This window comes from Papio anubis, chromosome 16, assembly GCF_008728515.1.
Source record: "Papio anubis isolate 15944 chromosome 16, Panubis1.0, whole genome shotgun sequence".
Taxonomy (NCBI): domain Eukaryota; kingdom Metazoa; phylum Chordata; class Mammalia; order Primates; family Cercopithecidae; genus Papio; species Papio anubis.
Window position 1 is genome coordinate 77,743,046 of NC_044991.1, and position 27,951 is coordinate 77,770,996.

Genomic DNA, 27,951 nt, shown 5'->3' on the forward strand with positions numbered 1-27,951 from the left:
AATCAAACATTGTCAGCTTTTCACCCAAGTTTGACTTTTTGCCTAATTGAATTTGGGAGGTGTTTGAATAATGGATATTGAGCTTTCCTGAATAAATATAAAAATTAATTAACTCCAGGCTCTAATTCATTCTGTTACCAGAGCTTTATGTTACCCCTTTGTGTTCATTGGGAGATCATCGATTATCTTCTTAAATGAGTGGGGGAGGATGGGAAATGAGGAAGAGCTGTAGAAACTATTCAGGTGAGGAAGGTTTCTGCCCTGCTCACTTCCTTCACCCTTTTAAAATCTCCAGCTCAGCAGATGCTTTGTTTAAACTTGATCAAGTGTTTGTGAATCTTCCTAGCCTAGCTAAATCATAACTTTGGAAAGACTTGCTTTTTTCTCCCATGACAATGGTTTACCACAGAAATGATTCAGATCACTTTGGGTGCCTGATGCCTATGTAAAATGATACAGTAAAATGGAAACCATTTACCTGTAAGCTTTGGGCACACCCAGGCCTGCTTCAGGAACACATGATCAGGCTTGCACTCTAGGAGAGCCATACACATTTGACATCTATGATGTGTGGCGTTTTATTCTATCACATTTCTGAAATCTACACTAGGAGCAAGGAGGCTGTTAAAAAAACCGCTGAGGTATGGACTAAGGGAAGGAGGGATCCGTAAAGAATCTGTTTGTTACCTGTTGATACCATTTCCCATTGGTAAAATTTCTAATTTAGTGTGATCCAGCGCTGAAATGCTGAGGCAGACACTGAATGATTCCTGACATCTTTATTGTTTTTGTTTAGGGGACTCTTCTGGGAATCTGTTTCATGGCAAGTTTATTGTTCCGTTTTGGTTTGGCTCATCAGTTTACCCAGCAGTCATCTTACCAGTTTTAAAGGCTTTTATTTTATTTTGTTTTCTCTGTGGAAATTTTACACATTCAGTAGATTAGAAGTATTTATTTAATCTTTGGTTAGCATAATAAAAGATCTTCTAGGGACATTTTGTGCTTGCAGTGGAAGGCTAGTTAAATGTGTTCATTAGTCATGAATCTGCTTTTTCTATAGCTGTTGGAAAGTTAGCTTACCTATGATACAGTTGTAGAATACAGAAATCTTGTTTTGCTGTTATGGTATGGTTACTTTCTTCCAAACCACTAATGTTATAGTTACCTTTTATTGTATAGGTCCTATCACCCCTCAATTTGAAGACTCTAAGCCTGGCATTTTATCTTACAAAATGAAATATAAAGACTTGTACTCAGAGTATGTGTATGTTTTCCATGTACCATTCTAAAATAGGGAAAGATGAGGGATTCACCAGAAACTGTGATTTCTAATAAATTATCCAGAAACCGACCCCTTCTCACCTCTTCTGTTACTGTCACTGTGGTTTCAGCCACCAACATCCTTTGCTGCATTGTTACCTTAGCTTCCTGACTGTATCCTTCCTTACACCATTGATCCCTGCAATCCTATCTGCATGTAGCAGCCAGAAGGGATCCACTTACTGCTGTGAGCAGAAATCCTCGGCCAGGTGCAGTGGCTCATGCCTGTAATCTCAGCACTTTGGGAGGCTGAGACTGGAGAATTGTTTGAGCCCTGGAGTTTGAGACCAGCCTCCAACTGGGTAATATAATGAGATCTCATCTCTACCAAAAAAAAAAAAAAAATTTTTTTTAACTAGCCAGGTATAGTACTAATATACCTGTTCTGGGATCCAGCATGCTCTCCCTGACCTGCAGCTTCATCTCCACCACTTAGCCCCTCACTCCCACCACAATGGCTTTCTTCTCTTCCTCAGACATGCCAAGCATCCTCTTACCTGGAATATTCCCCCCCAGACATTCCCATGGCTCACTCCCTCACCTTCGTCAGATCTCTGTTACAGTGTCACTTTTACTGGAAGGTCTTTTGTGACCATCCTACTTATTATAAAAAAAAAAACTCCCCAACTTTCTCCTTTTATTTCCTCTACTTGATTTTTCAGTTTAGTACTTATCAGCTGACATATATTTTGTCTTTCTGTCTCTCTCTCTCATAGAAGGTAAATTCTATAAAGGAAGGACTTTTTATATTTGGTTCTTTGCCGTAGCTCCAATATTCAAAACAGTGCCTGACACACATTAGGCCCTTTATACTTGTTGAATAAATGTTGACACTCTGATATCTAATTTTTATCTAGTGACTAATATGAAAACTGTAGAGTGATAATAAAAGCATTACCTTAGTAGACTGGAAAGGGATGAGCCCTAGGATGAACTTTCTGCCTGGCGATCTTGCTGAGTTTAGGATGCAGATTGGGGTTCAAAGGAGGCTGAAATGGCTAGGATTTGCGGAGCAGGGTACTAAGGATGAGCAGGCTGTGACAGAAAGAACTCCAGAAATCTGCAAAGGGATCACCTTGAGTCTGGCTGGATACAGTATACACTTGCTAGGGTGTATCTTCATGAGCTTGGATAAAGAACAACTGTTGGGGAATGGATAATTCCCAGTACTCATTCAAGTTTGCATTGGCCAGAATGGAGAGACAGACCTCCGTAATACATAGGATATTTGGTAGAAATATTCAACCGAAAACCGTCAGATACACAAGAAGTAATAATAACAAGCAAACAATGTGATGCTAAGCTAGAAGAAAAATCAGACATAGAAACAAGCCCAGAAATGACAGATGATAAATTAGCAGATAAAGACATTAAGACAGCTGTTATAAATAACTTAGTAGATTTAAAGAAAAACAACATAATGAGGATAATGGAAGAAAAAGAACCAAATACCATTTCTAAAGAAGAAAAATACAGTATCTGAAATGAGACTTTAACTGGATAGGATTAGTAGCAGTTTAGGCACTGCAGAAGAAAAAAAACAGTGAACATCTATATGAGAATATACCCAAGTGAAGTACAGAGAGGAAAAATATGTGGATTGGGGCGATCCTTAGTGACATATGGAACAATATTAAACAAGTCTGCCCCCAAAATACTTGAAGGAATAATGTTCAAATTTTTTCCAGGTTTAATGAAAACTATAAAGCAACAGATTCAAGCATTTCAACAAACCTTCAGCAAAATAAAAAAAACCAAAGTAGGCCTGGTACAGTGTCTCATGCCTGCAATCCCAGCACTTTGGGAGCCTGAGTCAGGAGGATCGCTTGAGATCTGCTTGGGCAACATAGCCAGACCCTGTCTCTACAAAAAATAAAATGAAATAAATTGGCTGGATGTGCTGGTCCACACCTGTAATTCTAGCTAGCCTGGAGGCTAAGGAGGGAGGATTGCCTGAGCCCAGTAGTTCAAGGCTGGAGTGAGCTAGGACCGCCACTGCACTCCAGCCTAGGCAACAGCAAGACCACATCTCTCAAAAAAAAAAAAAAAAAAAAAAAAAGGCAGTGAAATAAAGACTTATTTGGGGAAAAAATAAAGGCAGAATATTTGTTGCCAGCAGACTAGAATAAAAAAAAAAGGAAGTCCTTGAAGCAGAAGAGAAATAATAAAAGATGGAAATTTGGATATATCTAAAAGAATGAGGACTGCTAAAAGTGACATATATAAATATGAAATATATTTTTATCATTTTAAAATTTATTTAAAGCAAAAGTAATATATTTATAACATAGAAGTAAAGATGTATGATAATAGCATAAAGGGTAAGTGGACAATTGCTGTTGCCGTATTTTTGGTAAAATGCACTATTATTTGAAAGTAGACCATTATGAATTAAATGCATATTGTAAACCAGATGGAACCGCTAAAGGTGAAAATAAAGAGATATGGCTAATGTGCCAATGGTGGAGATAAGATAGATGCAAAAAAAGGAAAACATTCAAAGGAAGGCAGAGATAGGGGGAAAAAGGAACAAAGATCAAATGAGTCAAATAGAAAGCAACTAAACTAGCAACATGGCAGATTTAAATCCAGCCATGCCAATCGTTATATTAAATGTAAATATTCTAAATACCTGAATTAAAGGATGAAGATTGTCAGATTAGATTGAAAAAGCATGACCCAACTACATGCTGTCTGTAAGAAATTAGAAAAAGAACAAATTAAATCCAAAGTAAGAAGAAGAAAGGAAATAAGAGTAGAAGTTAATGAAGTATAAAACAAAGAGCAAAGAAAATCAATTAAATTGAAAAGCTGGTTCTTTGTAAAGATCAATAAAATTGATAAATTTCTAGCTAAACTGGCCAAGAAAAAAAGAGAAGACATACAAATTAACAGTATCAGGAAGAAAAACAGAGAATTCAAAGTATTATGCAAACTGTGTGCTAGTAAATGCAGTAAGTTAGATAGATGGTATGGAAAAAAATGTGAACAATACAAAGCAGACTGTGGTTGCCCTTGGTGGCAGTAGGCGAGTGGGAGTGGAAGGTTGAATTGACTGGAACCAGAAGCACAAGTGAACTTTTTGGGGTGATGGAAATGTTTTGTATCTTGGTTGCATTGATAGTTAAATGGTTGTAGACATTGCTTAAAACTCACTGAACCCTTAAGTGGGTATGTTTTATTATTTGTAAAATATACCTCAAAGGCAGTTTTAAAAACTTATTCAAGTACATACTTAAGATCTTTGCATTTTACTCTGAGTATACCTTAATTTTAAAATCTATTTTTTTAAAAGTATTACGTAGATACCTTTTATTTTCCCAATGTCTTTGTTAAATGACATCTCCACATTTTCCTTCTTCCATCTCTTCTTTTTTTTTTATTTTTCTCTCTCTCAGGCATGCACACACACACCAAAAAAAGTACATATGCATAATCCTTTTGGCTGAATAAAATCAGTTGCAACTGTTATTGACATTTTGGCCCTTATTTGCTCCGAGTATATATTCGTTAGCCGAGTGGTTTATCTGTATCAGATATTTCTTACATCTTCATCCAGTCACACCAGCTGGACTGACTAGATTGTTTTTCACTTTAAGGGCAGAATTTGTACTCACTGCTGAATGCTTCCAAATGATAAGTAGAACAACAAATTTAAGACCTAGATTTTTACTCTTTCAGGTTTTTGTTTTTTTTTTTTCTCTCTCTGTGCTGTATGGCGTTTCCCTGAAAGCTTAATCTCATCTGTAAGTGATGCAGTGGATGTGTTACTATTGGATTAATTTATTTACTTTTAGGTAGGTTTGTAATCTGTCATCATGCTGTCGTTTTTTCGTGTGGGGTTTGTTTTTGTTTTTGAGACAGGGTCTCGCTCTGTTGCCCAGGTTAGGGAGGCTAGAGTGCAGTGATGCATTTGTGGGTCACCGTAACCTCAATCTCCTGGGCTCAAGTGATCCTCCTGCCTCAACCCCTTGTGTAGATGGGACCACAGGTGCACGCCACCACACCCGGCTAATTTTTTAAGTTTATTGTAGAGACGAGGTATCATTTTTTTTGCCCAAGGCTGATCTCGAACTCCTGGGCTCAAACAATCCTCCGACCTCGGCTCCCAAAGTGCGGGGATTATAGACGTGAGCCACCACTCCCAGCTCCATCATTCTGTTATTAGTTGCTCTCTAGTATGAGTCAAAAACTCTTACCTGCCATTTTATAGTTTTGTAAATAAATAAGCAGAATAGCAGAATGTGGACATTTTTTAAAATCTAAGTTGAATATGCACATGACTCAAGGAGTCAAATAGTACCTTAATCGGTTTATGATAATATCCAGTGGTTTGACTGGGTGCGGTGGCTCACACTTGTAATCCCAGCACCTTGGGAGGCCGAGGCAGGTGGATCACCTGAAGTTAGGAGTTCGAGACCAGTCTGACCTACATGGTAAAACCCTGTCTGTTTACTAAAATACAAAATTAGCCAGGCATGGTGGTGCATGCCTATAATCCCAGCTGCGTGGAAGGCTGAGGCAGGAGAATTGCTTGAACCCAGGAGGCAGAGGTTGCAGTAAGCCGAGATCACACTATTTCAGAACAATTTTCCATAATATCAGTGAGTGCTGTCCAGTAGACATATAATACAACCCACATACTTGATTTTACCTTTTCTTGTAGCCATAGTAAAAAAGGTCAAAAGAAGCAGATGAAATTAATAGGCTGGACAACAAGAGCAAAACCCCATCATTTGAAAAAAACAAAATCTGGTGGTTTGCCGCCCCCACCTCAGACCATTTCTCTGGTCTTTCTCATCAAGCACCACTCCCAGTCTTTGTTCTGCTGATTGATTACAGCTTGTTTGTATCTCCATATTTCTAAGCAAAATGTTTATCTTTTTTAAACTTATACGTTCTTTTTATTATTTTTCAGAGACAGGGTCTTAACTCTGTCGCCCAGGCTGGAGTACAGTGGCACCACCGTAGCTCACTGCAGCCTTGAACTCCTGGGCTCAAGCAGTCTTCCCGCCTCAGCCTCTCAGGTAGCTGAGACTACAGGCACATACCACCGTGCCCACCTCAAAATGTTTATCTTTTGGTATATTAATCGAGACCGTTACTAAGGTGGAGGATTTAGTTTTCTTAAACAGCCATCCCCTTTCTTTTCCTTCCCTCTGCTTCACCTCCCCCATTCTCCCAATGTTTTACCTTTTGGTTAAATCGGTACTCATTGTTTACATTATTTGCCTCTGTACGTAGTCACAGATAGTATTGTACTGTACTGTGTTTCTTTTTTAAACATTTCTGTTGTTCATAATTGACTTTTTAATTTTTTTTCCTATTTTGTTTTTTAAATAGATGGGATCTTACTATGTTGCCCAGTCTAGAGTTCAGTGGCTCTTTGTGGACACGATCCCACTGCTGATCAGTATAGGAATTTCCACCTGCTCTATTTCCAACCTGGGCCAGTTCACCCCTTCTTAGGCAACCTGGTGGCCCCCCATTCCTGGGAGGTCAACATAATGATGCCAAACTTAGTGTGAACACCCAATCGGCATAGCGCATGCAGCCCAGGACTCCTGGGCTCAAGCAATCCTCCCACCTCAGCCTCCTGCATAGCTGAGACTACAGATACTTGTCACCACGCTGGGTTAATTTTTATATTTTTTGTAGAGGTGGGTTTTGCCATGTTGTCCAGACTCATCTCAAACTTCTCAGCTCAAGTGAGCCTCCTGCCCCGGCTTCCCAAGTAGCTGGGATTATAGATGCATGCCATCACACCCCATGATAATTGCCTTCTTTTTTATTTGCATAGTTTTCTTTGTACCTGTTGCTAATCTTCCCATATCTTCTTATAGCCTTACAGAACAATTTTCCACAAGATCAGGGAGTGCTGTCCAGTAGACGCATATTACAACCCACATACATGATTTTCCCTTTTCTTGTAGCCGTGGTAAAAAAGGTCAAAAGAAGCAGATGAAATTAATAGTATCTTTTACTTAACCCAGTTTGTTCAAAATGTTATTTCAATAAATGGTCAGTATTTAAAATACTTGAGATATTTTGCTTTTATTATTTCTTTTGTTACTAAGTCTTCAAAATCCAATGCATATTTTACACTTACAGAACATCTCTTGTCAGACTGGCCACATGTGGCTCGGTGTTACTGTATTGGACAGAGCGGTTTCAGTTTCAAGTTTTTCCTTGGAGACATCCCACTTGAAATTTCCATTCTCCGTGTATCTAGGTGGTTGGTCTATAGACTTGCCACTCACAGCTGTCATCTTGAGACTTTCTTTGCTTTTCTTCTCTACTGGATATCCAGTTTCCTGAATTTCAGGTCTTCTCGTTTTCCTCTGGTAGTTTTGTTAGGTCATGGTTGGTATGGCATGGTTGGGATAGCGTGTTCACACAGCTATCTCGTGAGTCATACTCCTCCAATCCAGCCTGCTCACTTCCCGTGTCTGTCATGTAGTTGTCACCGTGCTGTATCTCCCTCCAGTTTTTGCAGAAATTTCCTTTGTCTTCACTCTTGGGTCTTTCTCCCCCACCCCCCGTGTATCCTATATCTTTCTCTTTCTTGGTTTATTTAATCACTCAGGTGGAAAAGATGCTCCGGTGATTACTGAGAAAAGGGGAGCATGGATGATAAAGGTATTGAGACCTTACACGTCAGGGAATTTTTTTTTTTTTTTTTGAGATGTAGTTTTGCTCTTGCTGTCCAGGCTGGAGTGCAGTGGCGCCATCTCAGCTCCCTGCAACCTCTGCCTCCTGGGTTCAAGTGATTCTCCTGCCTCAGCCTCCCGAGTAGCTGGGATTACAGGCACCCGCCACCACACCCAGCTAATTTTTGTATTTTTAATAGAGACAGGATTTCACTATGTTGGCCAGGCTGGTCTTGAACTCCTACCTCAGGCGATCCACCCACCTCGGAATGTTTTTGTTGTCCCTTCTCATTTCATGTCTGTTGGGCTAGGTATAGAATTCCAGGTGGAAATCATTGTTCTTAGAATCTTGAAGGCATTGCTTCATTGCTGGCCAGCTTTCAGTGTTCTTGCAAAGTCTGAAGCTATGCTAATCACCTCATCCTTTGAAAGTGAACTGTTTTTTCCTTCCCAGAAACGTACAGAACATTCTCTTTGTCCGCAGAATTCTGGGATTGCAATTACTGTGCCTTAGAATGGGTCTGTTTTTGTCATTATGCAGAGTACTGGATGGGTTGGGGAGGTTTTCTTGAATTATTTTTTGATGTTTTCTTTCCTTGTATTTTTTTGTTTGCTAATTTTCTATTTTCTTTTCTTGACTTTACTTTCTTGGGCAGGGGGATTTCTTCTACTTATATTTGATTCTTCAATTGAACTTGTCATTTTTGCTATCTTGTTTTTAAGTTTCAAGAGACATCTTTATTTTATATAACATTCTGTTCTTAATACGTAGATGCAAGATGACTTTTCTTTCTTAGTATATTAGTATATATTTTAAATCTTTCTATTCTCTGCAATTTGTTTCCTCTAAGGGTTGTTTTTTTTTTTTTTTTTTTTTTCTGGTTTTTGTTTTTTGTTTTTTTGTTAGAGACTTTCCTGTTATATCTGGTCATCAGTGGTATCTGCATGTGGTGGAGAGTAAGGGCTTATTGGAGTGTGAGAGTCTTGAGCAGGTGTAAGGGGCCTGTCAACACTGCGCTAGCCACAGGGCCTCTAGGGAGGCTGCCAGTTGTGCAGTCTGAGGATGTCTTTTGGTTGTGCCTTTTGCCTGGTCAGATTATCTAGAGATGTTCTGCCTCCTACTTGGAGGAGAAGGGTCTAGCTGCCAGCAGTGTGAGTGTCTCTTGGGGAAAAGGACTTGAGTTCCTGGTGTTTGGCTTGTGCATGGCCGCTCTTACCCCATTTTTGGTGGAGCGCTCACATCTTCCACTGTGCCAGCAGTCTTGCTGCAGTTCATAGACCTCCTGGTTTACATTTTTCCAGAAAGTATGTCTTTAGATTTCTGCAGAAGTCTGAGGAGCCTGGAAGGAGCTTGGGGAATGAGATGGCAATCCAGGTCTTCCCAGATGGCTCTACCTTTGTCCCCTGCAGGGAATCCCACTCCTCCTTCCTGACTGGGAGCACAGCCAGAGCCTTTGGAGGAATATGGAGTGAAAATCTCGGGCAGTCTGGCTTTCTTTTTTTTTTTTTTTTTTTTTGAGACGGAGTCTCGCTCTGTCGCCCAAGCTGGAGTGCAGTGGCCGGATCTCAGCTCACTGCAAGCTCCGCCGCCTGAGTTTACGCCATTCTCCTGCCTCAGCCTCCCGAGTAGCTGGGACTACAGGCGCCCGCCACCTCGCCCGGCTAGTTTTTTTTGTGTGTGTATTTTTTAGTAGAGACGGGGTTTCACCGTGTTAGCCAGGATGGTCTTGATCTCCTGACCTCGTGATCCGCCCGTCTCGGCCTCCCAAAGTGCTGGGATTACAGGCTTGAGCCACCGCGCCCGGCCGGCAGTCTGGCTTTCTTACTGTTCACTTGTAATTTTGCTTTCTCACAACTGCCAACCACTAATCAGCCTGATTTCCAGCTTCCAGAATTCTATTGCTGTTGTCTGCTCTCCTATTCCCACCATGGGGGACGGTGTCTTTTTTTTAAAATTATGGTTAAAATATACAAAACATAAAGTGTTCCATTTTAGCCATTTTTAGGTACACAGTTTAGTGGCAGTAAGTACATTCACGTTGTTTTGTGTATTTTATTTTTTAGTAATAAAACAAATACAAATAAAAGATTGTTTAATGTGATTATAGTGGAATTTTAGGTGTGATCAGGAGCCATGGTGTAGTCTTCCATTGAAACAGGGGTGATAGGATTTGTTTACCACCTCCTAGGAAAGCAGTTGGATAGTTTGTTGGCATAAAAGTACATTTTATCTATTTTTAATAATCGTAGCTTTATAGAAATTGCAGTTGGAACTCCCAGGCCTGGCTTTCAAGGCTCTCCGCGATCTGGGCTACCCACCGTGTCCTCCAGCCGTCTGTCATACCTCCTACTGCCCACTCACTGTTCCTGGCATGAGATGCGATCTCCAGCCCCCATGCCTTTGCTGTGTGGAGTGTTCCAGAGTAAATTGTCCCTCCTGTCTGTCTCTCTGCCCTCTTCCTCATCTTTCCATCTTCCTGCCCCACATCACTGCCTCCCACCCCAGGCCTGTGCTCGTTCCTCCTCGGTTTTCCCCCATGACCTGATACATACCTCTGAATTATCACCTTGCGTTTCCCATACTGTCCAGCTCTCTTTGATGTCTGTTTCTTTGCTGAGTCTTCCTCAGTGCCTGGCAGTCAGTTAAATGTCTTTATTCTTTTTTGTAGGATATCCGACACGAAGCCAGTGACTTCCCATGTAGAGTGGCCAAGCTTCCTAAGAACAAAAACCGAAATAGGTACAGAGACGTCAGTCCCTGTAAGTATCCACGTGGCTGGTACCAGTCTTGCTCTTCCTCTGCTGCAGGCCCTTTTAGTCAAGATTCCTTTCGCCTCGGGGTTTGGTATAATAAGAAATATAATAATAAATCAATGTAGCAGAGGTTTATGACTTGATTGTTTCCTATAGTAAAGGCATTAGAGACGTATAGTAATGGCTCATTTTTCCACCATTATAGAAGGGCTGAGGTTTCAGTTTCTGGAAAATTCAGTGAAGTTCAAAGCACTTTTTTTGAGCTTTGACTGTTTTTGTGATGAATCATTTTCCTACCAGCTGAAGCAGAGGATAGCAGGCATAATAAAAGCTTTTCTGGATGACTCAGCAGTAGCGTCATTAGAGCACAAGCACTGTGTTCAGCTGTAGTGAAGCCCCACACAGGCCTTCAGGGGTGGGCACTGTTGTCCCCTGCACTGAATATGCAAGGCAGCTCTGCTTGGAGTCCCCACTGCCTCCACCCCTGCCAACCTCGTCATTTTTCTCCCTCTTTCCTGCTGTTAGTTCTTCCTAAGATTGTCAGTGTGCCTGCTGGCCTGTGGCAGCCCTGTCCGCCTTCTGAGTGATTGGCTGTCAATCCGCCGGTAGCTGAAAAGTAAATAACTTAACATGTTAGGATTTGCATAAAGCAAGGAAAACTGGAATGAGTACAGGACGTGAACTGCGCCATCTCCTCTAGGCCACAGAGGCTTTTTTGACCCCCCTCCAGGTCTTTAGACATTGTCAGGCAGTGAGGGGTCATAGCTGCCAATGTCTCCGTGGTAGTATGCTCTGCCAGGGATGCAGAAGATTATCCAGTCATTCCTCCAGTGAGCACTTCCTACAGGTCCTGTGCCCATGGCTGGGAGTGGTGGCTGTCATTGTTCTCTGCCAGAAGGGTTAGCAGTGCATCCTGATCTGACTTAGGTGGCGCCCAGATTCCTGGAAGGGGTCTAAAAATGGACTTAGACTTGGTGTAGAACGTGTGCCTCTTGGCTTGCCACCATGGTTCCCTGCCTGGTTTTGTGTGTCAGCTCTGCCACTTAGAGCTGAGTGGCTTTGGGCAGGTTGTTCTCTCTCATAGGAGTGTGTGAAGATGAAGCAACATAAACCGCTTAGCCCAGCGCCCAGTACCTCACGCAGACATAAGTGCTCAATAAATGTTGTCGGTGGTGGGGATGGTTGTCACCAACATCTGAAGTGCACTTCTAGGTCATCAGGTGACATGATTGGTGCCAACACATGGTACTCTTGATTTAGCACGTCTCAGCTGAGGCACCTCATTGATATTTGTTTAAAAACAAAAAGAAAAAACCTTGGGGATTCTGCTGTGAAGTCCTGCCAGAAACCTCCAGACCGCTGATCAGAACGCGACAGAACCATCACCGTTCACCTCTTTCACATGGTGCCAGGATACCCTGGGTCTCTAGCTTTTGCTGTACTTGCTCTAATTAGGGAATAATCTTGTCTTTAATATTCCTTTGCTACATTTTTTAACATTTCTTATCTAAATGGTTTTATGAATCAGTTTTACAGAGAAAAAAAACAGTTTTTAAAATATTCTTCCAGGGGCTGGTCCAAGTACAGTAGTGTTTACAACTATATGATCACAACCAGTTACAGATTTCTTTGTTCCTTCTCCATCCCCACTGCTTTACTTGACTAGCAAAAAAAAAAAAAAAAAAAAAAATTCTTCCAGGGAAACAATTCTCCAGCTTTTTCACTCCCAATCCCACTCGTCTTATCTTTCTCCCCTACTCCTATCCTCCAGTAGAAACAGTCATTTGCTGTGAAGGTTATGGGGAAGAATGAGTCAAGGTAGAAGGTCACCTGCTGCCCAGCTCACGGTGCTGCTGGTGATGACAGCAGTCCACAGTTACAGGCACTTGCTGAACGAGGCTCTGTATACACCTCAGCTCATTGACTCTTCCCACAACCCTCTTGTCACCTACTGTTTAGCAAGTTAAAAAAACCAAGGCTCTGAGGTGAGTTGTTTGCCCAGAGTCACCCAGTGCTGTTTGAACCCACTCACATAACCCACCAGTACCATTACATAATTTTTTGAGGTCTTTTATCTCTATGATCCACTTAAAAATTATCCAAGTATCTTTATTTGTACTAAGCGTCCATAATGAGAAACAGTATTCCAGATGGTGGCTGGTTCTCAAAGACATCTCTCTTTGGAATCCTCCTTTAGAACAAAAAGCCCCAGACCACTTATCCCCATTCGTGTCTCCTTTCCCCTTTGGACGCAGGGAGAAGGTACTATTTATGGGTGGTCACCTGAGTTTATTGTCCCTTGTGCTGTGCCAGAAATAAAGGTCCCCACCTGCTCTTATTAGCTCTACTAACAGGATAAGGAAAGTGGCCCTCAGGGAGCTACTGCTTTTGTGACAAACAAATGATACAAGAAAAAAAGTGGCTTTTTTCTTTTAGTGATCTGGGGCAGAACTTCCAAATGAGAGTTTATTTCTAAAAACCAAAAGGTACATTTAATATGCTTTCAGTGTTTGGGTTTAAATTCTCTTTCAAATGTCTTTGTAATATGCTCTGAATTTTAAAAATTTAGAATCATTGAAGTTCATTATACTTGAACTTAAAAAAAAAAACAAAAACCTTGTATAAAGGTCAAGGTATGACTTCATGCTGCTGTGTACTTAGGTCATTTAATCTTGAAACTACTGGACAGAGGTGAGGTTGAAGTTCGATCTTAAATCCTACCTACTGTAGCTCATTGTACTAGCAACAGCTGTAGGGACTAGGTGGAATTTATGGTGGATTTTGTTCCCTTTTAAAGATTGAAGCCACCATATTTTTTGCTCTCAAAGAGTTTATGTCGGCCAGGCATGGGTGGCTCACACTTGAAATCCCAGCACTTTGGGAGGCTGAGGTGGGTGGATCACTTGAGGCCAGGAATTCGAGACCAGCCTGACCAACATGGTGAAACCCCATCTCTACTAAAAATACAAAAATTAGGTGGGCATGGTGGCCTGTGCCTGTAATCCCAGCTACTCGGGAGACTGAGGCAGGAGAATCACTTGAACCCGGGAGACGGAGGCTGCCGTGAGCTGAGAACATGCCACTGCACTCCAGCCTGGGTGACAGAGCAAGACTCTGACTCAAAAAAAAAAACAAAAGTTACACATCAGAGAACAGATCCTTTGATGCCCTCCTGTGGTCCTGGAAGGTTTGAGGGGAGAGTAATAAGTGTCATAACAAGATATGAGCTGAGAACAGATTTCCCAGATAGGACATGATCCATATTGTAATATGGCTTACCGCTGTTGCTTCATAGTGTGAAGTTTCAAAAACACTTCCGAAAACCCTTTCAGAAAATCCCAGTCGCCCCATGCTGATGACTAATCTCAACTAAAACAGGGCTTCAGCCAGTGTGAATGCCCCAATGCCACCAACTCACCTTTGCTTTTCTGTAGGGTGTGCACTTGCATGGACACATTCAGCTTTTCCGGGTTTAACCTCTGAGTTCTGGTTTGCCTTTCAGTTGACCATAGTCGGATTAAACTACATCAAGAAGATAACGACTATATCAACGCTAGTTTGATAAAAATGGAAGAAGCCCAAAGGAGTTACATCCTTACCCAGGTAAGCAGATTGTCTGAATTTTTTTTTTTATGTCAATTTAAGAGTTTGAGAGTGCTGTTATCCACACCTCAAATAAAATCTGCCACATCCTTTAGAAGGTCAGGTTTTCAGCAAACCAAAAAGCAACAAGGAAGGGGGAAAATCTTCCTTCAAAGGTTCAGTTTGGTTGTAAGGAACGCTAATCTTTTCTGGGAAGTGTAAGATGACATTGCTGGAAATAAGAGCTTATAAAAAACAACATTAAAATGCCAGAGTTGCCTGTGGTCTGTTGGCAGAGGCAGCAGTCGTGGCTGGAGGAGGGTCTGTACCTGTGTTGCTTCCAGAAGTATTTGTCGTAGAGCATCAAGCACTTGTGATGGCAAATCTAAGAACGTTAGCAGTAGACCAGGAATCTCTGTCCAGAGCCATTCAGAGTAGCTCGCCATGGTTCTCATTCTTTGGCCCAGAAGAAAGGCGTCATTAGATCATGTGAACAAGCATGAAAAATGACTTAAAATTTCTGTTGGCTTTTGGCATCTTTATGGAAACAAAATCCTGAAAGTGGTTTAATAATTGAGCCTCTTGTAAAACACTCAGTGGCTTGTGACCAAAAGGGTATCTGGGAAAGAGGATAAAAAGAGTTGCTTTTTAATTAATCTTCTCAAGTCTTAACTTGTTACCTGTAAGTTGGTCTAAAAAGACTGAGTTTCTTGTTTTGTTTTTCATCATAATTTTTGTTTTCTCATTCCATGTCAGCTTTTAGTCTTACATGGCTTTAGGCCATAGGGTGATTTCGAACATTGTAATTTTGCTTAATAATTTGGAAATTAAAATTCTGGGGAAGCCAGAATGCTGTATGAAGAAAGGCTGCTTTGAGCAAGGAGCTAGGTCAGGGTGCGTTCAACTGAGGCCTTTCTTCACTGCCTTTTTGTCTTGTCCCAGTTGCTCCCCATTTATGACCAAAATCAGCCCAGATGCCTCTCGTCATCTGGGATGTAGAGCATCAGCCCAGCTGTGTTCAGTCCTGTGGGGCCATTGAGTAAGTTCTTGGTACATGAATACAGGGCAGGCCTTTACCAGACCCTGAGCTCCTGGTCCTCCCAGCACCACTGGGGTATTTAGGGGAGGCTTATGGGGGAGGGGGTTGATAAGGAGGGAGAGGTCTGGGGATGAGGTTGAGGCAAAAGTGACTTCTTGGGGACTTTGCTTTTTGGAGAAGTCAAATTTCCTGCTTCCTGATTTCAGCCCTTCAGCTCTGATGTGGAGTCAGGAAGCCCTTTAAATACCTGTTATTGGGTGTATCATGTCAAGTGTTGCATTAGCAAATGCCATGTACACTTGTGCTACTGTCCTGCCTACCCTGCATCCTAGCACTTCCTTGGGACATAGGAAGTTCTGTCTGGTTTGTGAGGTGGCACTGGGGATGTCGAGAAACTGTTTACACAGTTTCCCTTTGCCCTGGGGATTTACTAAGGGAGTCGAGGCAGCCCGACCCCAAAGTATCACCCCTGGACACTATGACTGAAACATTTTCTTAGTGCCCAAACCAAGAACACCCTTCCCATTTTTTTTCATTATATTACATCATTATGTAATAATACAAGTCTGTCTTCTCATTTTTTAAAAGTCGGAAGTATAGAAGAGCAGAGAATAATGTCCAAGGGGTCCTCCTTCACCTCCCCCGTGCAGTGTCAGCTAAGTGTGGTGTGTGTCTTTGCAGATCTTAGGGGATTGTGATCCTTCAGACCATTCTAAACTGGGGTGGTGTTGGGAGTTAGGGAAGACATGAAGGGAGTAGTGGAGAGCTGCAGTGACTGGAGTCTTCATGCCAGGGTGGAGAATGCAAGGCCCAGGTCATCAGCCATGTGCCACGGGATTTCTGACTGCCAGGAGCTGTTTTTCTGTTCACTGGGGAGGGAAGAGTTAAATGTGGCCTGCTTTTCTCTAAGTCCCTTCAGCACAGGGAGTGCTGACTTGTCTTGTTCAGGCAGTAAGTTCAAGATGAGCTCAGGAAAGAAAGTGAGAGGACACTGAGGGCTAGCATGGTTGAGCCAAGTGTGATGGGACTTAAAGGGAGAAGATTTTAAGAATAAGGAGTTTATGGGCTGGGTGTGGTGGCTCACACCTGTAATTCCAGCACTTTGGGAGGCTGAGGCGGGCGGATCACTTGGGTCAGGAGTTTGAGGCCAGCCTGGCCAACATGGTAAAACCCCGTCTCTACTAAAAATACAGAAATTAGCCGGGTGTGGTGGTGTGCACCTGTAATCCCAGCTACTCAGGAGACTGAGACAGGAGAATCACTTGAACCCGGGAGGCAGAGGTTGCAGTGAGCCAGGATTGCCCCACTGCACTCCAGCCTGGGTGACAGAGCGAGACTCTGTCTCAAAAAAAAAACAAGAAATGGAGCCTAGATGAAAATAGATGAGAATGGAAACCATGAGAAGTGATGCTGGCCAAGGACATGAGGACATGACAGGTTCTGATGTGGAGGTAATAGGCGATGTCTCTTCCAGCGACTGCTAATAATTGAGACAAACTCAAGGCATTCATACCCTGTGTCCAGTAAACATCTGTGCCCATTGCCAGGTGAGCTGGAGTGAAATGGGCCAGCTGCTCAGCAGACACCCTCATGCCCCAGTGACTCTGTTCCCTTTGGGCCACCTCAATGACTATTTGTGTTTGTACATCTCCTAAGTTTGTTGGGCCAAGGAGGGAGGCTGTCTGCCATCAGGGTCCTCATTGCTGTTAGTAGGAATAGTTGCTGACATTTCATTGTGTGTTTACTGCATTCTAGGGACTGTGCTAAGTACTTTATATAAATGAATGTACTTCATTTTCACAGCTCTGTGAATAGGTACTATTATTAGTCAAGTAAGCGATGGGGAAACTGACCAGGGAGCGATGAAGTGACTTGCCCAAGGTCACGAGATGACATGATTGGAACCGAGAGGAGTGTTGTGGTTGGTCACGCCCCCACACCGCCTCTCATCTGCACCAAGGAGTTTTGTCCCATAGCCCAAGGGCCTTGGGGACGAATCTCAGTGGAGGCCCTTAGCTGGCCTGCCTGAGCCAGAAAGCAGAATCGGCATTTTTCTGTCCTTGGTCGGCCAGCCCTGAACTGAGATGCGGAAATGGCCTTTTGCTGCCTGGTAGAAAATGGAGCTGCAGTTACTGACCACCAGGCAGAGAGAGGTGGGTCCCTGTCGCAGCCTCAGCCGCCACTCTGCCTAAGCTGTGGGGACTGAGGGCACTATCATTAGCTGACTACAGAAGGTGAGCTCACGCTGTGGCGTGTTATGTTTCAGATGTCACATGTTGTGTTATTGTGTCTGCAGGGCCCTTTGCCTAACACATGCGGTCACTTTTGGGAGATGGTGTGGGAACAGAAAAGCAGGGGTGTCGTCATGCTCAACAGAGTGATGGAGAAAGGTTCGGTAAGTCTCGGATTCGTCTGCTGTGTGTGTGATCATGCGCACCACTCCATACAGTTAACATTTCATCCAGATTTTTAAATTATTTTTCTTGCTTTTGTATTTCCTTTATGTAGTATTTTTATTTAAAAAAATTAAAACAGCAGCAAATAAATGCATGTTGGTCATCAACCACTTAATGAAGTGAATGAAAGGGAGGCGGCGGAAGAACTGCATGGACCTCTTCGCCCACACCTTCTCCAGAGCGCGGTGCGTGTGGTGCTCCGCCCACCTGCGCTGCCTTTGCGGCTCTCGTCACAGTGTGGACTTGTGTGTGGAGTTATGGAGACCTACTTTTATTGAAAAGCAAATTCTTAGTGCATCTTCATGGTGTCTGATTTTTTGTCTGGTGAGAGTGTGGCTACCTCTGCGGAGCTGTGGGAGTGGCTGACTCTAGATGAGATTTGCCTCAATCCAATACCCAGATGCTTGCCCTGCCATACCTCTTCGGAGTGAGCATTGACTTCAGGATGTGTGTCATTCTAAGTTCTTGCAACTTTTCAAACACCCCTAGGGCTAGTGTGTGGCTGCATGGTGTCCATTTGTGCAGGCCACCACTCCTCTTGCATCTGGGTCTAGCCACCTCTCCTTCTCAACTCACCACAGTTCATTTTTGTACCATGCTTCCAGAATGAGCTTTCTCAAATCCAAGTGTCACCACAGTTCTTCCCAGCTGAAAACGTTTGTGTGGTTCCCTTTGCCTCACAGGTTAGTGCATGGTGTGGCTTACAGAACCCTGCAGGTCTGGCCCTAGGCCCCTGGACACAGACCTCTCACCGCTCTTGGAACTTTAGCCAGGACAAACTTTTCGTTTTTAGTTTCTTACCATGTTCTCTGGGCCAAGGAGTCCCAGTGCCCATGCTCATCCCGCTTCCAGGCACCCCTGGATGGCTGCCCACAGCTCCCCAACTGCCTGCACTCTCCCTTGTCCTCCTCACTCTGTTGGAATAGCTGAGGATAGCCGATCTCTGGGCAGCCACTCTCCTGTGTAGACTGTCTGTGTAGACTGTCTATGTAAACTGTCCTGGGTAGACTGTCTCTGTAGACCGTCATGTATAGACTGTCCTGTGTAGACCGTCTCTGTAGACCATCATGTATAGACTGTCCTGTGTAGACTGTCTCTGTAGACCGGCCTGTGTAGATAGTCTATGTAGACCGGCCTGTGTAGACTGTGTAGATAGTCTATGTAGACCGTCTGCCCATGCAGGCACAGGCCAGCATTCAGCAGGGCCACAGGCTCCTTGGCCTCCCTGCCCTTGCTGCTCCCCAGCACTGCCAGCCCTGCTGCGGGGTCCAGGAGGAGACGAGCTAAGGATCGTGGAGACCAATAGGAACATGTGGCCCAGGAGCAGGGAACTGGGTGTCCCTGGGCCTTGCCAGGTCCAGGCTCAGCTGGGACATTGTTCTCACAGTTGTCCTGGTTGCCTCCAGCCACAGAAGAACGTGGGGGCTCCAGAGAGGCCACCTTTCCAAAAAAAAGCACAGTCATGGCCCTAGAGTGTAAAAATCCAAGTGTTAAGAAGCAACACATCAAAGGAAACTTCAGCAGTGAAAACTTGAAGCATTAACCACAAAGCCTCTCCCTCCACCACACACAAAGAAACGGCTTTAGTTACTCGCAGAAAGCCTTCCTCTTGGGACAGCGCATGTTTAAAATCATAGGGGTTTGGTTTGGTTTGTTTTGGGGTTGGGGTTTTGTTTTGTTTTTTTGCCTTTGCCTACTTTTTTAAAAAATGAAAGTATTTATTTGCCCAATAATAACAGATAGGGAGCTTACCTGAGGGTTCTGTTGATGATATAATGTATCTTGTCTTAGAAAATAACTTTTTCAGTGAAAGGTGGTTTTTAAATTTTTTCTTCCCTCCTTAGTAGCTTGATTAGTAAAACGTGAAGTTACAAATGTGAAGCAAACCCCCACTCTTCACCACTCATCAGCAAGTTTGAGTAAAGAAACAAAGCATCAGGTTCCCACAGCACACACTCTCTGCGAGGGAGGGGGAAGCCTGGCGGCCTGTGGAAGCCTTCAGCACAGCTCCATCTGCAGGCTTCTGACCCTCAGCACTACTGATACTTGGGCTGGATCATTCTCTGCTAGGGATCCGGACGGGGAGTGGCTGTGCTGGGCATTGTAGGATGTTTAGCAGCATCTCTGGCCTCTACCCACCAGGTGCCAGTAGCACCCCCTCCCCAGATGTGGCAGTCAGCTGTGTCTAGACTCCAGACTTTGTCCAATGTCCCTTCGTAGGCCAAATTGCCCCTGGTTGAGAACCACTGCTCTAGATGGTATTGAGGGTTGGGAATTTTAAATCAAGACATTTATTCAGAAATTACCAGATACAGTAGCATTTGCTTTTTATTTATTTCTTTGTTGCTAAGTGTTTGGTAAAACCTCTTTGCTGTGAGCACAAGATTTGCTTTAGCAATCATTGTCACGTTACAGCAAGGGGCGGTGTCCACCGCTGTGGTTATGTGTTTGAGCAGTGTCCAGCACTGTAGTTACGTGTTCCAGCCTCACCAGGCCCTGTGCTTCATTGTCTGTCACCCAAGGCTGACCACAAATGGCCCACAGATCCACTGTGACAACCTTTCCCTTTGGGTTACTGTGGTGGCATCGAAAACATGGCTGGTTGGCTTTGCTGTAGTTTACTGTGATAACTGTGCCAGCAGTCCCTACTTTCCTTTGTTAAGTATCCCATTCCACTGGAGGATTACTTGGGCATGCAAATTGGCATGAAAAACAATGTATGGTTTGAGATTGTTAAAGTTTCTTTGGGATCAACATTTTCAATTCTGTATCAGCATTATCCTTCCCAGAGGGCTGGCTGGGAAAAATCATGAGAAGTTACAGTATCTTATTTGCTCAGCTAATCTAATTATAAATGATCCACACAGCTTGTGGTAAAACCTGCTTTTGGGGAGTTTTCATTTAATGCATACTTGTTTTCTAATTTCCTTCCTTCACCAAATAGTGTAGGATGCTCCCTCTTACTTTTGGCAAACATGCCTGTTGTCTTTTGGGACCCTGGGCTTCCTGGAAACCAGTTATGCAGAAGATGATTGTGTGTGTTAGACTGGGGTCATCCAGATGGCTAGAGTTCTCACTGGTTCTGTTTAAGGATTGACTTTAGACACGTCAGTGTAGGCTGCACCATGGCGTAAGGGTTGGGATTGTTGTTTAGATGGGGGAAGTAAGCAAGGCCAGTTTAATTGGCCATTGCAGAATCTCACCTGTATCTCTCTCCTGAAATCCTCGCTAAAGCTGCGGTTTGCTTTCAGGTGCTTTCATGCACAAAACACTGCACTTTGTATCACAGGGTCCATATAATTCATTTTTCTCTCGTATTTAGTTCTCTGTGTTAAGAATTACTTACTTAGTTCTCTGTGTTAATAATTTTTGGCGAAACCAAATTACCTGTCACAGGGTTAATGTAGATGTCTTTCATAGGTTTTCTAAACACCGCCTGCCCACTTGTTTGGGAAGGCCCCAAGGACTCTTTAACATCTGCCTTCATGGTGGAAACAGCAACTACAAGAGATGCCAGCATGTTGGCACCACCATGTTTCTCTGGTGCCAACCCAAGATAGGACTCAATTTGAGGCCTAGTGAAGAACTATGTTCTAATAAAAGTCTGTCTACTTTTCATGGCAGTATATATCAATGTAATAGGGTAACTGAAAATAGTGATCTTGTGCCTTTTAAAAATTTTATGTGTTTAAAACAAAAATTTCTATTGGAAATGGCAGGGCACAGCTTGCTGCTGTAGACACCTGAGAGTCCTTAAAAATAAATATTGGGTGATTGACACTTAGTTGTATGACAGAATTCCTCTTGTACAGTTCCAAAGTCTTAGTCTTTACCCAGATTACAGAGGGTTATTAGGCATTAGGTTTGGTTTTGAAAGTGAGTGCTTGCTGTCTGGAGGTGAAATTTAAGACTCATCTACCCTGCTCATGAGATGAGGAATGGTGGCCTCTTCCTCCTGCATTTCTGTTCTTTGCTTCCTTCTCTGCTCACTGTGTGGAATGCGCACCCCAGCATGGGTGGTGTGGAACCTATCAGATCAGTCTCTTGTTTCTGGGGTCTTGAGGCATTATAAGATCTACTTGTTAGAAGTGTGGGATTAATGCATCTTTTCACATTCTTCTAAGTTCCTGCTTTCAGCTGCCACACCCACTGTGGCTAGGTGGGGGTCTTGCCATGTAATTAGCGCCTCCATGCTGAGTGGCAGAATTGCTTCAGTGGTGACAGATTGTCCCCATTCAAGAGTTCAGTTTTGGCAACTCATCACTGATCCAGGAAGGTGACATGGATGAAACTGGCTAAGACTTCAGACAGGCCCGTGTCCAGACTCTTCAGAAAGCTCTGTTGGCTTCTGGTCTGGCACTGAGAAGTTTGCTGCGATGCTGGCATCACAACCTGGTGTTTCTTAATTTGTTTCTCCCACATTTTGCTTTGGTTTTGTCTTTTGGGCAGCTTCCAGCTTTAGCAGAGCAGGACCAATAGGCATTTGTGGTTCTATATTCACCCTCCTCAAGTGCTTCCTGGCTCCTCATTGCCCCCAGATGATGCCACAGGTCCGTGGGCCTGCTGCCAGTCAGCTGTGATCTGGGCCTCTGCTGGCCCCTTCTCCAGCTGCCCTTTTCAGCCTGGCTTATTTGCAGTCACTGCCTAGGAAATCCTAGTCATCTTTCAAAACCTGCCTCTTGCATAGAGCTTTCTCTGATCTTTCTTTCCTGTAACTTTGGCTGACCTGAAACATTTCCCTCTTCTGAATTCCTGCTGCCTGTCTGTAGCATTTCCCCCTCAGCCCTCCTCCATGGCCCACCTTGTCACTGCTGGGTACAGCAGTCTCTCCTCACAGACAGCTGGCCCTTCACCCACACCATCCTTTGCCCCAGAGGAGGTATTGAGTGGGTCAGTGCACGTGAACTGCAAGTGTCATTTGCCAAAGAGCTGTTGACACACGCTGACATTTCTTCCGCTGAAAATCATAAGGGCTTTGAGCTTCCCTATGTCCAGGCACAGGGTCAGGCTGACCCGGTAGCTCTGCCCCTGTTGATCTGCCATTTTTGTCCACAACAGTTATCCATGAGCAGAAACATTTGCATAACTGAGGCAGATTCAGTAAATGTCACTAAATTCGAGTCCGTTTTTGTCTTAGACCCTAAATGAAACCAAATTTTCATAAATTTGCTTGTTTTAAAGAAAAATTTAACAAGCTACATTTAAATCGAGAACATCAAATAGTGTCTCAGATTATCAAAATAGAACATCAAAAGTATTTTTCTGAATGAACTGAACCAAACCAGAATGAAAGGGCAAGCCCTGGGGAGCCCGTCTCCAAGCCTTCTCTGAAAGGGAGTCTGCATTTGGTGACAACCGTTCAGCCTTTCCAAAGGGCCTCACCTGCCGTCTCTCCCAGTTTTATTTTTAATTGCCTGTGAGTTTTCTGTGCAGAGTAAGGCACCTACATTCTATGACAGCAGCCTGATCAGGTCCTGTGTAATGTTTGAAATGGCTACATAGAGGAGTTTCAAAGCCTTTTGTACAATCTGGCTTCACCTCATAGACTGTGAGAAAGCGTCAGAGCCCTGCAGGACCCCATTGCTGTGTTTGACCAGGGAGCTGATGGGTTTGGAAGTCTGAGCCCTGTCTGCACAACCTGCCCCAGTCAGCAGCCTCGTGCCCCCACCCCCATCTCCCCATGAGGCAGGCATCTGTGCTGACCATGGCTTCCATGTTCAGAAAACCCCAGGTCTTTGGGTTATCATGAAGCTTGTGGGATGTGCTCCAGGCCTCCTGCCATAGGAAAACGGTTGCTCACAATAATTCACTGTTATTTGTTCCCCCAGTTAAAATGCGCACAGTACTGGCCACAAAAAGAAGAAAAAGAAATGATCTTTGAAGACACAAACTTGAAATTAACATTGATCTCTGAAGATATCAAATCATATTATACAGTGCGACAGCTAGAATTGGAAAACCTTACAGTGAGTATGGCACGCACTTCAGCACTTCAGGCGGCTACTGGTTCAGATGCCTCTTCCTTTATCCCTTGGGTGATATTACCTTATGCCAGTGTTCCTGGCTTTTGTATACCCTGAGCAAGATGTGGTTTTGGCACTGAGGTGAGCGGAGCTTACTGGTGCACCTACCAAGTGCCCAGGAATGCCCAGGGAGGGTGGAAACCACAGTGCTCTCTCTGACCTTTAACAACAGTTAACACCGGTTCTTAGGGAAAGGAGAGTTTCTGACCCAAAAGACTGGTTCCTGCTTGTGCAGCTGCAGAGGGACCGAAGCGGCAGTCTGCAGGTCCCAGCGGAGCATGCTGCCTTCTTTGTGGTCCTCAGTCTTTGAGTCTGAAGAGAGGGAAGAAGGGGTCTGGGGTCTCACTCCAGTTTTATAGCTAGTGGAAGTTTTCTAGGCCTGGTCTTGGGTTTATTTGTTGTGGGAAGAGTTTATAACACCAGCTACTTGCTTGGTAAAAGTTGGTCTTGGGACATGGCAAGGCATTGTGGTAAGCAGCACCACCACTGAAGGCTCTGCTCCTGGGGCTTCAGAATAATTCCCCTGGATCCGTAACTTGGAGGTGTTCGTTTCATTCTGGGGAACAGTGGAGGGAGTGCGAGGCAGCACCTGGGGGCGCCAGTGAAGATGGCAAGCCACCAACCTCTGGAACCTAACTGGGGTAGAATCCTGGTCCCACCTTACCAGCTCGTCACGGTGTCTCCGTTTCCTCTTCTGTCAAACGCAGGTTTTGCCAGGGTTCTGGGAGGTCCTGTGTGGGAAGGGTTAGCAGTTAACTGTGGGTGTGTAGCACGGGCTTTGTCTAAAGGGAAGATGGAGCTGTAGGGAGACCATGTGGACTGGGGCTCCAGGGCTGTGTGGGTGGGGAGGGATCTGCTTCTGGGTGACCCCATGCCTCCCCTTCTCAAGCACTACTTTTTAATCATCGTGGTTCCTGCCATTCATTTCATAGTTGATGTAAACCAGCTGCGGTGGCTCATGTCTTTAATCCCAGCACTTGGGGAGGCTGAGGCCAGGAGGATTACTCTCGAGGCCAGTAGTTCAAGACCAGCCTGGGCAACATAGCGAGACCCCCGTCTCTACAAAAAAAAACAAAAACAATTAGCCAGACATAGTGGTACTCCCCTATAGTCCAGCTACTCAGGAGGCTGAGGTAGGAGGATTGCTCATGCCCAGGAGTTCAAGGCTGCAGTGAGCTATACTTGCACCACTGTACTCCAGCCTGGGTGACAGAGCAAGACCCTGTCTCAAAAAAAAAAAAAAAAAAAGAATAGTGAAAGTAAGATCTAGAATTTAGCACAGGTTACCAGGAAGTAGGGAAGAGGTTCAGGCTGCCTGGCTCCTGAGGATGGTAGCAGTGCAGCTGCTGCGAGTGCTTTCTGCCCTCTGGTGGTGACCGCTCCAGAGTCAGCAGTCCTGCCATAGCCCTGGTAGGGCAGAGGGGCTCTGAGTACAGTGGATGGAGGCGCTTTCTGGAAGATTCTCAGGAGTAACATGGGCAGCATATTGGAATGTGCTAGAGGATTTATGCAGTAGACTTTTAAAAAAATGCTTTTTAGCATTTGCAAATCTGACATTAAGAGTGACTTCTGGGGAACTCTTTGCTTGTTGAGGGAAACTGAATTTCAACAGAGCAGAAGAGCTGTGTGCTTTTTGCTTGGCAGAATGAATACAGCCAGCTCAGAGGTTTTGATGTTAGGATCTGTTTGCTCCAATAGACTTTGTTTTTAAAAGGCTTTTCTCAGCCATGGCTGTCTGTTCTAGCACAAGACTGGAGTGAATTCCTTGTGAGAGATGTGGGCAGGTGTGAGGGAGGGTATCAGTGGGCGGTAACCCACACCTTCAAGGATTAAAAGAAAACTTGAGTTTGGCATGCTTGCTTCTTACTCAGTTTTAAAATACATTTTAACGGCCAGGCGCGGTGGCTCACTCCTGTAATCCCAGCACTTTGGGAGGCCGAGGCAGGTGGATCACGAGGCCAGGAGTTCAAGACCAGCCTGGCCAAGATGGTGAAACCCTGTCTCTACTAAAAACACACACAAAAAAATTAGCCGGGCGTGGTGGCGGGCGCCTGTAATCCCAGGTACTCGAGAGGCTGAGGCAGAGAATTGCTTGAACCTGGGAGGTGGAGGTTGCATTGAGCCAAGATCATGCCACTGTGCTCCAGCCTGGGCGACAGAGCGAGATTCTGTCTCAAAATAATAATATTAATTTTTTAAAATACATTTTAAGTCCTTTTCTTCCCCACTCACCTGCACGCCCCAAATAGAAGAAATATTTCTTTTTCTTTAATGTCATTAAGGTTATATGGATACCATTTTCTAGAGAGGAAAGAATGATGGAATTGCCTAGTATGATTCTAGCAATTATCCTAACATACACAAATTTCTCCTTGTTCTGTGCAAGATACTGTATTTAATATTTAATAAATATTAAATATTATTTACTAGTGTAGTTAATGGCTGAGGCAGGGTTAAATATGTATTATTTTCATCCCAGCGGAGTTGGGGGAGGTCCTAGTAACTCTGCCATGAGCTCAGTGAGGGTGAAGTGGTATCTTTGCCTCCGCCTCCGTGGCACGGTAACTGGCACATGGTTGGCATAGTGTGGACATTCGTCAAGTGAAGGAAGACATCATGAGCAGATCTCTGGCCTGAATCCTTCTGCCATCAGCTGCTCTCCAGGTGGCCCTGGCACTAGGCCACAGGGAAACCCTCCAGGCTGGTATGGTTCCTGTCTGTGGCTGTCTTCCTGGGCCCATGTTAGGAGACTTTCACTTCCGGAGCCCTTTCCCTCTCAGGGCATTGCTTACCAAGTGGTTGGTTCCCATTTACTATGAGCTCTTAGGTCACTGAAGATGTTGGGCACTCCCCCTAGTGAGGGCTGCCTTTTGATCACAGCTGCCGGAAGCCTCAAGGAAGGAGCAGAGCTGGAAACAGACCCCAGGCCGTTGTTTCTGTTCCTGTGGGGCAGACTCAGCCAGGGGAAGAGACACTCTGGGACAAGGGCTGGGGTCCACCTTTCAAAAGTGTCTGCAGCAGGCTTTGAGCATGGACTCTCTGCCTCCAAATGTCCACCTCCTCCTCAGGAAAATGGATGGGAGTGCCTGCCTGGAGCAGCTGGTGGGAGAGCGCAGTGCCAGCACCCAGGCTCGGTTCATGGGCTGATGTCGTTCGCCTTGACTACCTCGTCAGCTGAGTGTTGAGCCACACCTTGGAGTCACCAGTCTTTTTGGAGACCAAGTCTGTTACTGTTTTCTCTAAAGTGACAATCCTCTGAAACCTCCAGATCATCTTGAAGCCCTGTCTGAAAGTTGCCCAGAGCCAGTGCCTCACCTGCTGTTCCTTGTTCACTTTTTCATGGGAGGCCTTGCAGGGCTTCATGACAGGATTTTGTGGGTGGCCACGCAGCATCACTGTGACTCGTGAGACAGAGAGAAACCAGTTGTGACCATGTAGACAGTAGAAGTGATAGGGAGAAAAGAGAAAAGAGGTGAGGGGACTCGTCAGTCGGAAGGGACGTGAAGTCTAAGCAGGTGCACCCTGCAGGTTCAGTGTCAAGCCCAAGGCCTGGCCCCAGGGCGTGGTATTTGTTGACTGGGTGTGTGGACGCTGGGAGAGAAAGTCTGAGAATTAATGTTCCTCTTAGAGGTCAATGAGTGGAAGGTGATTCTGTGTGTACTTGGAATTAGTGATTTCTGTACAGATGATTCTCTTAGAATCATCGTGAGTATTTTTCTCTTTCAGACCCAAGAAACTCGAGAGATCTTACATTTCCACTATACCACATGGCCTGACTTTGGAGTCCCCGAATCGCCAGCCTCATTCTTGAACTTTCTTTTCAAAGTCCGAGAGTCAGGGTCACTCAGCCCGGAGCATGGGCCCGTCGTGGTGCACTGCAGTGCGGGTATCGGCAGGTCTGGGACCTTCTGTCTGGCTGATACCTGCCTCTTGCTGGTAAGGAGGCCCTTGCGGGCACCCTGGGGAGCTCCTCCACCTGCTCTGCTGTGATGTTTTTTTCTAAATAGAAACTGAAGCACTCCTCTTCCAAAATACAGAGACTCACTGTGTTAGTCTGTTTTTGCGTTACTAATAAAGGCGTTCCTGAGACTCGGTCATTTATAAAGAAAAGAGGTTTAACTGGCTCC

At 44.4% G+C, this 27,951-nt stretch overlaps 1 protein-coding gene across 2 annotated transcripts in view; it reads left to right on the forward strand.

Moving 5' to 3' along the window:
• The window catches only part of PTPN1 (protein tyrosine phosphatase non-receptor type 1), a 73,903-nt gene that overhangs the window by 40,045 nt on the left and 5,907 nt on the right, over nucleotides 1–27,951 (forward strand). Inside the window, exons 2-6 of one of the 2 annotated variants that reach the window (XM_003904618.4) lie at nucleotides 10,640–10,730; nucleotides 14,227–14,327; nucleotides 17,642–17,740; nucleotides 23,630–23,767; nucleotides 27,551–27,760. In XM_003904618.4, the coding sequence (XP_003904667.1) occupies nucleotides 10,640–10,730; nucleotides 14,227–14,327; nucleotides 17,642–17,740; nucleotides 23,630–23,767; nucleotides 27,551–27,760 (639 nt within the window). The remainder of the gene's footprint in view (nucleotides 1–10,639; nucleotides 10,731–14,226; nucleotides 14,328–17,641; nucleotides 17,741–23,629; nucleotides 23,768–27,550; nucleotides 27,761–27,951) is intronic. The other variant, XM_021920938.2, reaches the window with a different exon arrangement.